Source organism: Clinocottus analis, unplaced genomic scaffold, assembly GCF_023055335.1.
Source record: "Clinocottus analis isolate CAN_PGR_092001 unplaced genomic scaffold, fCliAna1.0.p SCAF_28, whole genome shotgun sequence".
Lineage (NCBI taxonomy): Eukaryota > Metazoa > Chordata > Actinopteri > Perciformes > Cottidae > Clinocottus > Clinocottus analis.
In genome coordinates, this window is record NW_027176020.1 from 3,411,678 (window position 1) to 3,422,915 (window position 11,238).

The following is an 11,238-nucleotide window of genomic DNA, read 5'->3' on the forward strand; positions in this document are numbered from 1 at the left end:
TTCCTACACCTCGGTTGTGTACATGCACGTGGTTTGGAGCGTGCGGGGCGGCATGGAGCGGCTCCGCTGGCGTTCAGCCACGAAGGTAACGGAGTAAATAAACACCCACGGACGCTCGCACGACCGAACCAGAGGAGCTGCAACACCGGGAAGCGTCTCCAGTCTCTTTTTTGTCGGTGTTGTTGAGGCAGAAAGGAGACCAAAGAAGAGGAAAAGGTAACTGGAACCTGAAGTCTGCCCAAATATATATATGTATGATGTATAATGTAGTTGTTTAACATTAAACATGTCAATGTACAGTTGATATGTAGGGCTTCCTCATTCAAATGTCTCATACATTTTGTTGTGTTGTGTATTTGTTTTATCCAAAATGTTTACAACATTTTTTTAAATCAAGGTAACTGTGCGTTTAATTCTGTCGCCCGTCCGTGACGTCATATCCTCCTTGTGTCATAAACGTACTTTTATATTCGGTTTCAAGCCACATTTTTACGATAAATGTTTTAGATTTTGGTCGATTTTTAACGACATATATTCAACATCGTCATCGGACGTTTGGCTCTGACGTCATCAGAGGAACAAGCAGCGTAAACGTTGGCGGCCGTTCTGCTCGCGGCCTCTCCGGGACGTCCCGTAGCCACCGGACAACGCCAGAGGAAGCCAGGTTTTTGCATTATTCTGTGTTTTTACTGTCGTTTTTTTTCTTGTCTTGGACGTCAAACACTAAAGGAACCCGAACCAGGAGAAGCTACGACAGCACAGCAACTCCCATGATGCCGTGCTGCCACACAGCATCACCAAACTCTGTCAATTTATTATTAATTGGGATGAGAGAGACAAACCATTAAAAAACATTTTAAAAGCTAAACTGTACAATATTCCAACAACAGAGACAGAGAGTAAACAAGTGCATTTTGATGATGTCATTGTTTACTTGCAGTCTCTTTGACATATATTCCCTAACATCTTTTTCTTAGCTCAGGCATCAATTTTAAGCCCCGATGGTGATGTTTTTCCAAATTACAGAAGTGGTTTTGTTGCCTCAACCTCAACATTAAGTTGCTCCTGCAGCACATCACTTCTCAGGTTGTCAATTCAACCTCTTGATTGGTGCGGACGTTACGAAAAAAGTGTTGTTTATCTTGTAGATATCATGCAGGACGTAACTGTCATTTTTGCGTGAGAGAGAGCGAGACACATTGTGAGGGCTTCACAGTACGGAGGAGGACTTGATGAAACCGTGCTCGCTGCGTCTGCTGGAGCCTCCACAGATCATTGCTCATGGCTGAGTGGCGAGGGACGTTGGCAGCCGGCTCTGCAGAAGGTGATGCATACTTCAACAGCAGCTCTTGTCACTCCCTCACTCTGGTGAACACACATCACTGCTGTCTGCTGCTGCCAGCCTCTTCTTCCTTTTTTGTTTTTTTCAAACAAAAAGACAGATTTTCTTCCTCGCTTTAAGTGTGTGTGGGGGGGGGGGGGAGACAAGACGCTCCTCCGCCGCTCGGCATTCTCTCTGATCCTTCGCGCCCCAAATTGCGTTTCATCCTTTTTCGCCACTTTACATTCCTCCGTACCTGTTTGTTTCTATTCCGCTGAGTGATGCCGCTGTGCGCTCGCCCTGTGCGAGCGGCGGCCCAGTAAACAGTCTGCCTGAGGCGCTCTCGTCGTTGTCTTTTTTTTTTTTTTTTTACAAAGACATCAAATGAGTGACATGGGTGCCTGGTTTGCATGAGCAAACACACTGAAATGAGGAACAGTGAGAGGTTTTCCTTTACGTTTGATTGGAAGGAAGACGCCGTGAGGACTGTTCTGCATGGAGAGGAAGGAGGCGAACAAAACAAAGAGAGCAGATTATCTGCCCACAATGCAATGCTGTCGACAAACTACTGAATCTAACGCGTTGCCGTTCAGTCATTTAAATGAACACACGCTCTCTTGACAGAGACAAAGAGGGTCGTTTACGTGGTTATAGAAAAGCGCTTTTTTAAAACAGCGTTGTGGCCCTCGTCTCCATCCCTGACCCATCAATAACGGCGGCCCCCTCTCATGAGTAATTATCCCTCGCACGTCTCCGAGCAAAAAGACCGACCGACGGACTCAGGGAGGCAGACTCGTTTAATTCACTCTCCCTCAGCAGCTTTTTTTCACGCTGAAGCCCGATACTCGCACACGCTAGCGGTGCATTCTGTGTGTGTGTGTGAGTCAGAGACTTTAAATCAAATGAGGCCGCTCCAAAACAGCTCCGTAATCCCAGGATGGGATCACCGCTGCAGATGTCTGGTCGGGCGGTGCAGACAGGGGCCCCTCCGGGAGAGCTGTGGCTCTGCAAACAAAGAAAACAACACACACACACACACACACACAGCTAAACAAGTTGCACCGCAGCGATGAAAGAGGAGCCGCTTTACATAACTCCATTTCAATTATTAAGGCGTGACAAACCAGGAAGTCACGAGGGCCCACATGAATAAAGCAGTAGCATCGAGCTAGCTATCGATCTTCATATCTGTCCGTTCTTCCCGCCGTCTGTCGGGTTGTATCTAAGTAGCTATGATGTATTGAATTATACGTAGCATATACACAACGCATTGATCATTGGATGTAATCAGTATGTCTAGTAACCTTATGACATTGACAGTAACGCCTGGAAATAGTTTTACATTAGTTTTACGTGTTGCACGTCACATGATTCAGGCGAACCTCCACTTTCTTTCTGGTCCACTGTCTCCATCACGCAGTGTAGCATCGATGCTATGTGCTAGGCTTTCAAGCTGTGGCGTCAAGTTAGCTCAAAACTAGAAGGTCTTGAAAATGCTCAAACGTATCATGAAATCAACTGAAGGGTTCTGGATCTTGAGGTGTGGTAGAAAAACTGTTTTTCCTGTAATATTGTCATAATTTATGTTTATATTCCTGAATACATGGTGTTTAACTTGTTTATTTCAGGGCGACAGAAGCCGTGGCCCTCCAAGGCAAATCCGAAATTTGAGGGCTTTACAATCTGTACTCATACGACATCCCTGTCCCCCAAATAAAGATAGTAAAACCCCTTTCACATGGAAATAAAGGAAGAAACCTTTGGTAGAGCAACAGAGGAGGATCCCTCTCCCCGGATAGTCAGAAACAATCGATGTCAACGTATGCATTCAATAAACATGACATAAATGAGTAGCATATGCACGGTCCACGACCCAGATAACCCCGAGCAGAAGCGCTGGCTACATGGCTGAAGCTCTCTTTGCGGTCAGCGCGTTCAGCTGGTTGACTGTAATTGTCTGACAGTATAGTGGAGGCATTATGCAGCACAACAGCATGCATCAGTCGGCAGTAAACATGTGTTTATCGCTGAACCTCTTGGAGCTGCATTCATTGATTTTCGTACCGACATAACCAGCTCTGCGTCTCCTGGGAGAAAACTGAGCTCCGCACTGGACACTTTTATGCACCAATGCACAAACACTGAATAATTGATCCCTACCTTTAGCGATCCTTCGTCTTGAAAACCGAGCTTTTAAATCCACAAAATCCAGCCCACTGAATCACTGATGGCCCGTTCTCAGTTCTTCTTTTGCATTTCATTAAAGATAATTACCTCCCTCGGAGATAACAGGTAATCTTAGAAAGACCTTCAGCAACAATATTGGGAGGGAGTTTACCTGGAGGGTATTTCTCCACTTGTAATAGATTTGTAGGAGGATAATCTTTCTCTGCTGAGCTCTGAGGTCCCTGAACTTCTGCAGAGGCCTTGTCTAAATCCAGCAGATGCTGGGCAGAGAGCAGTTCAGCTCATTTAAGAGCAACCAATGCATCATTTAAGACGGCGTTAGCTAACACGCCAAATCAACTGTTAATGTCCTTGTAAGCATCCAGTCGTCGGCTAACGCCTGAAAGCCAGCTAGCGCTGACCTTGGAATTTCTCACTCCGTCAAAGTATCGCGCAATTGTCGAGAGTTTTCTTTCCCTTCGGCGCCGCTTCGTTCCCTGCTGGTGGGTCTGCGATGCCCCGGCAGATGTCTCAAACTCTGGGAGACACTCTCGCGGCGACTCGAGCAGCTGCGCAGCGTTCGACAGGTCCTCCACGTCCTCCACGTCCTCCACGTCCCTGCTCCACGAGACACCGCCACAGTCGAGATGCCATCAGCATGTGGCGCCGGAGAGAGACGTCAGCGATGCTGCACTTTGTTCTCGCAAGAGCTAAAGCAGCTGCAGGACACTCGTAAACTGACGCGCGGAAATTCAATGGATGGACCGCGCCAGGAGAGAGATTTGCTTTAAGAATATTGATTCTGCGTCATTGACCATTCGCTGATGCAATAAAGGTTTTATAGTGTAACTGTCCTCAATAACTAGAGAGATCTGATGTTAGATCTGTGATTAATATCAGCGTTTACATGAGCTGGATCCGGTTCACACTGGCAAACACAACGAAGACAATTCATTGTGTTTGCAGAGCTGGAACATTTCACGGTTCCAGCGCCGCAGATGTGAAGGATTGATGCTTTTCCTTTTATCATAATGGAAATTATGTTCATGTATTAGTCATAATTGTAATATTTGTAATATATTCATAAACATATTCAAATATTAGTACAAATGTTAATAATGTATTAGTCATAATTCTCATCATAATATATTCATAATAGTTGTAATAATGTTAATATATTCTGAGAAAATTAAAAAATATTCAAATATGAGAAAACATTTTTCTAATGTGAATATAATATGTATTGTTTATTAATGTATTATTTCATTCAAATAATATTAATACATTGAAATAATATATAAACATTCTCTGGAACGTCCTTAAGGTCGTCCTCAAGGTCATCTTAATATACTTTAAAACATTACGATTTTTCAACAGAAAACACACGGAAAGTTTGTAAAATGTGATTAATTTATTTCAAATTTAAACTACCAAACAGTTTGTTCCAGTACAGCTGAAATGATGAGTCGACTAAAAACATTTCAGGGTTCCATCTCTGCAGATATTTACAGACACTACAATAAGAACATTTGAGCTAAAGTCTCTTCTTCATCACTCTTCCTCAGCCAGAAAGAGGATTTTGATCTTTCTATTTGACATGAACTGATCCGAATTTGCAGCCGCAGTCTTAACACATTATCAAAAATAAAAGCTCATAAAGTTAAGGAGCTCCAAACTGCGTGCCACTGAAAACACAAGAGACAGTAAACAGTGTGAAGCCAGTGCTGCTGTCCGCCTGCACGGGTCGAAGTGTGCGCTGCTGCGTCATCAGAGGACTGCGGGACCCACCAAAAAAAAACCGCCGGTGGTTCCCCTGCAGTGCTGGAGATCAGCGATGGGACTGGAAACAGACAGAGAGAGAGTCAGGGAGGGAGAGAGAGAGAGCCCAGCGCTGCCGCAGAACAACATTTAGCCCGGCTGAGGAGTTAAACGGCGCACAGCGGCACATCTGCTCCATCCCCGGCATCCACCCTGCTGCGGTGGCCATGGTGAGTTCACGTCTGTGCTCCATTAGTACGCCTCTGCTCTGCGGCTCTCGCTGCTGCGTGGGAACTGCAGGGATGGACTAACCTTGAGAAAAAGAAGGAGGAGGGGGGGGAAAGAGGATGCAGCATGGCTGTTTATTAGTGAGCAACGTGCATGGAGAGGATGCTTTAGTTGCTCGGGCCTGTTCAGACGCCATGTATGCTGCAGCGGCGCCGTTACGCAGGAAAGCATCATGCTCAGGTGACGCTGACAGTGCGAACCTCCAGCAGCTGCAGCACGCTGGACGTATTGACTCCTGTGTTTTTGTTGTTGTGACGATGCAATGTACACCGACCTGCATGTGTCTGAACGTGTGCTGGACGTTTTGTGTTTTGCACGAGGGTTTGCAATCCATCACGGGTCAAAACACACACACGCACACACACACACACACACAGGTCTGCAGCCGTATTGTGCGCCGAGCACCCACTGCACCCTCATCTATGAGAGAGAGAGAGAGAGAGAGAGAGGGAGAGAGAGAGAGAGAGCGAGAGAGAGAGAGAGAGCGAGGGAGAGAGAGAGATTGATCACAGACAGTTCTCATACTCTGATGAGAGTTTCAGAAAGTATTGTCGTCTCTTTCTGCCCTTCTTAAAGGCACAGTGCGCAGGATTTAGATGGATCTATTAGCAGAAGTTGAATACATATTCACAACTATGTTTTTATGAGTGTATAATTACCTGAAGTAAAGACTTGTTGCCTTTTCGTTGACATAAAATGAGCCCTTCTTGGATGCCATGTTTCTACAGTAGCCCAGAATGGACAAACCAAGCATTTGAGGCTTGTCTTGGAAAGGGAGGAGCAAGTGGAGGGGTATTCAGTTGCTTTCACACCAAATCCTTCCCACTGTGCCTTAAATGCCTAATTTATATGTCATGTTTTCACATTTCTTCTTCGGGTAATTTGAGGATTTGATGTCTGCATGTACTCCTCTGTTTGCTTTTGGGCTCCACTGAGCCAAGACTTTCCAAATACTTGTTTTCCTCCTCAACTGCCACAGTGCAGATAATAGAAAAGTGCTGAGCAAGCTTGATGTTTTGACTTTCCTGCGTGGACTATTTCCCCTTTCTCACATGGCGACTGTGAGAATCGCAGCAGGCGGCAGACAGCGACTTAAAAGCGCGACTCAAACCAGACACAGCCGGCGAAAAATGTTTCTCTTGTTTTGAGAGAGCTGAACAAATCATCTATCTGCTGCTTCTTGTTTCGTTCAGCGACCGGGAACTACAAGTCCTCTGCTGGGGCTTCAGCCTGACTGAGTTTCATGAGTCGATCATTATGCATGTCCAGTGAAATACAACAGAATCTCCATATAGATGGTGGCACTGTCACTAAGTTAAGCTCCTTGTTTTTGACACTGAAGATGTCAGGACGCTGTACTATTCCTCCTGGAACGCTACCGTCTCATTTCTCCATTTTTGATGACCACAGTTCTCTGTTGTGTTCCTTCCCGCAGGTCTCAAAGCAGCCGAGGCCTCTGGCCTTCGGGAAAATGTCCTTTGTGGTTTTCATCCTGACCTCCACCGTCTCGGTGGCTTCTCTGCCCGCCGACATGGCCAAGGGAAGGAGGAAGGTGGTGCACGTGCTCGGTGAGGAAAACATTTCTTTGCAGTTTCTGCAGTGTGTACACCTCAGAGGTCACCGTTCGCGTGACAGAGTGAATACACTTTTGAAACACAAACAAGAATCCCTCAATAAAGGTGCTGAATTCCAAAAACCGGAACACTTCTATTGCCTCCGCGTGGCTTTCAACATGGCGACGGCTATAAGCTAACGGGGCTAACGGTGTCGACAATGGTAACAATGCTAACAGGTTCAGCATTGGATGTATGAAAAGAAGCTTTGTGCCAATCTGAGGGGGTATGCTACACGCTATGCTACACGCCTCCACGACACTGCTGTCAGTCTTGATGTTGATATCTCACATCGTCATGATAGCTAACATGTTAGCACTCTCCTTCTGATTAAAAAAATATAGCATCTTGAAAACTTTCTCGTCAAGCTAGCCCCTTTGCTTGTCTACTGTGTTTCTTATGCTGCGCAGGTAGCACAGAGTGTTTTTTTTTTTATCAGATTGTGTTTTTATTAATTAACGAGTGCCTGATGCTTCTGATTTGTGCATGTGGAGGCGGCTCACTGTCCCGTCTTCAGACCCCAAACGTGGTGCGCACAATCACTGGAGTCGCTAATAACAAGGGGTCGTTCGTCTTAACATCAGTCGGTCGCGGAAATAATGGTTCTAAAAGTTTTGGTTAAACACCACTCTGCTTTTCATGGCCGCTGGTGATAAACAACTTTGCGGAGAGCAGCAGTGACATGACTAATTGCTGGCTAGCATGGATAATTGTTGGTGCCTTTATCTGGTCACAACATAGCAGAAAAACCTCTTGCAAGCGCTCATTAAATGTTTACACCACACACTTTGTGTGTGTAGTCTTTGGCTGGCCCGGCGCACACAAACACACACACGCACGCACACACGCACACACACAGTGTCTGAGCGAATGTCTGCAATAAATGCAAATCGTCTTGTTGCTGCCCATCAGGAGAGGAGGCCTATGGTTAGCATTAGTCTGGGGTCATTCTGGTGAATCGCTCTCTCGAGAGGTTCAGGTTTAAATTTGGAGGGGTGTAATCTGATGATGGATCCGGTCAGAGAAGCCGCCGACAACCTTTTTTTTCTTCTTTTTATACGCTGCACGGTGACACACTAATGGACAAATAAACAGCACCCGCTTTATTCTGTTTTGCGGCCACTTCACGAAGAGGATCAAGGATTTTATTTAACGATTGGAACAAAAGATGCACACGTTGGCTGTGTCGAGGGTGCAAACAGCACCACAAGGACTTGACTTCACTCCTGCATTGGCTTGTGTCCACCACTTTTATACGTTATAGAAGGTAGCGGCGCTGCACGATGACGTTACAAATGTTATTCAAAACCCATTCGCCAACTAGTACGCAGATCTCTGCCAGGTGTGTGTGTGTGTGTGTGTGTGAACAAACCACAAGCGCCACCTGTCTGGACCGCAAACGATGAAAAGCTTTCCTCTCGCACTCCTCAAGCAACAGCTTTGCAAATCTGTGCATTTTTTGATGAAGAAGCCATATTTCTATGCTTTTTTTTAATGCACTTTATATACATGCAAAGTAGCCTCTACATCTGTAATAATTGAAACATTTAAATATGTACGCGAAAAACTGCTTACTCTCCAGATTCATTATGAATTGTGGTGTAAAAAATGTAAATACAAATATGTATATCTTACAAAATTATATATAAAAATAAAAATATCAGGCTGATGGGTCCAGTAGTGTGTGAGATTAGCCGTGGACAGACATACACAGAGATGCACACACACGCATACACACAACCAAATACATCTCCTGGAGTAGATGATTTGTTTATTTGCTATTTATTTATTTTTGCACAATTCAAACAATATCACAAAAAAAGCCAACTCGTCTCAGTGAGAGCCTCCACCTACATAATATTACAATTTATTTTTAAAATTACAAACATAAAATGAAACATGCATAAGACAGACAACAAAATGAAAGAAAAGAGAGAAGAAAAGAACATAATAACGAGACAAAAATACTCTAAAAACAGTCAATAAGTGTTTTTCTCCTGCAGAGGATGACACCGGCGCGGTGATCGTGCAGACGGCTCCTGGTAAAGTGGTGACCCACCGGGGCGGCTCCATCACGCTGCCCTGCCGGTTCCACCACGAGCCGGAGAACACCGACCCGGATCGCATTCGGATCAAATGGACCAAAGTGACCGACGTGCTGCAGTTTGAGGACGTCTTCGTGGCCCTCGGAAGGTAAATGATTGGTTGTTTTAATCTGTTTTAATCTGTTGTCATCCCAACACTGTAGATATCACAATGTGGTTCATTTCCACGTACAAAACACATCACACACTGAAGGTTTGCCACAAAAAGGCCACCTCTATTTTTACTCACAGCGTCTTTTACGACGGTGAAACTCGTAGATAATAAAATATTCCACCTCTATGAATATTTAGCATTTTCCGTTGAATCTCTGCAGGCAGCAGCGCGTGTTTGGCTCGTATAAAGGCCGCGTGTTCCTGGAGCAGGCGGGACCGGGCGACGCCTCGGTGATCATCCAGAACGTCACGCTGGAGGACTACGGACGCTTCGAGTGTGAAGTCACCGACGACATGGAAGACGATACGGGATTCGTCAACCTGGACCTCGAAGGTCAGGACTCAAAGATGCTGGCTTAAGAGAAGAGGTTTTGTTGGAACTCTTGACATTTCGGATGTGTTGGCCGGGTTCACGTGAGATTACAGAGATTACGTTTCACGGCTCAACAGTTTGTTTCTGTCACCGTTAAGGAGTGGTGTTCCCCTACTTCCCCCGCGAGGGGCGCTATAAGCTCAACTACCATCAGGGGGAGGATGCCTGCAAACAGCAGGACGCCATCCTGGCCTCTCACGCTCAGCTGCACAAGGTGAGTCCATGCCAAAGATAGACTGTACGTAAGAAGTGGACTTGTCCGTGTTGCTGGTGTATGGACTGCTGTTTTGAAACCGCTAATTTAAGGAAGTTGCATTTGACAGCAACGTCGTAGCGACCTGTCAATCACCTTGTAGCCCCGCCCTAAAGCATACCCTATTTTATGATCTATTTGAGTCTAAATGGACCATAATTTACTAAATGAACATCATTCTTGAAACTAGAGAGTGAGACATTAACTCATGTTTACAATGTTTACTGAGGGAATACATCAAGAGAGAAGTAGAGTCATTTATATAGACTTCTATACAGCCAGAGGAGTTGCCCCCTGGTGGTCAGGAGAGAGAATGCAGCTTCAACACATGAAGCATAGACTTCTATACAGCCAGAGGTGTATAGGAGAGAGAATGCAGCTTTAACACATGAATCATATACTTCTATACAGCCAGAGGAGTCGCCCCCTGGTGGTCAGGAGAGAGAATGCAGCTTTAACACATGAAGCATAGACTTCTATACAGCCAGAGGAGTCGCCCCCTGGTGGTCAGGAGAGAGAATGCAGCTTTAACACATGAATCATATACTTCTATACAGCCAGAGGAGTCGCCCCCTGGTGGTCAGGAGAGAGAATGCAGCTTTAACACATGAATCATATACTTCTATACAGCCAGAGGAGTCGCCCCCTGGTGGTCAGGAGAGAGAATGCAGCTTTAACACATGAATCATATACTTCTATACAGCCAGAGGAGTCGCCCCCTGGTGGTCAGGAGAGAGAATGCAGCTTTAACACATGAATCATATACTTCTATACAGCCAGAGGAGTCGCCCCCTGGTGGTCAGGAGAGAGAATGCAACATCAACACATGAAGCATAGACTTCTTTACAACCAGAGGAGTCGCCCCTGGTGGTCAGGAGAGAGAATGCAACATCAACACATGAAGCATAGACTTCTATACAACCAGAGGAGTCGCCCCCTGGTGGTCAGTAGAGAGAATGCAGCTTTAACACATGCAACTGACTTCCACAGCGCAGGAAGCACATAATTACAACTATAAAAAGTTGTAATAATGTGCTTACTGGCTCCAACCGTCAGCCATAAACTGCTTTAGAGCAGCAGTAAGTTGGATATTAAGAACATGCATATCACAGTCCAGATATTTCACTGCCAGCCCATCCTCCTGTTTAAAATATGCATTAACGTCCAGAGTAATGAGACTTATGTCGCAGGAGATAAACCTCTTAATA

At 45.4% G+C, this 11,238-nt stretch overlaps 1 protein-coding gene across 1 annotated transcript; it reads left to right on the forward strand.

Moving 5' to 3' along the window:
* Nucleotides 1-5,177: 5,177 nt before the first annotated feature.
* On the forward strand, nt 5,178-9,991 carry hapln4 (hyaluronan and proteoglycan link protein 4; the record flags this gene model as incomplete). Its single annotated transcript, XM_068592800.1, has 5 exons — nt 5,178-5,475; nt 6,969-7,101; nt 9,150-9,339; nt 9,566-9,738; nt 9,876-9,991. Coding segments are annotated over exons 1-5 (615 nt in total), but the record flags the coding sequence as incomplete, so codon positions are not given.
* Between the last annotated feature and the right edge of the window lie 1,247 nt (nt 9,992-11,238).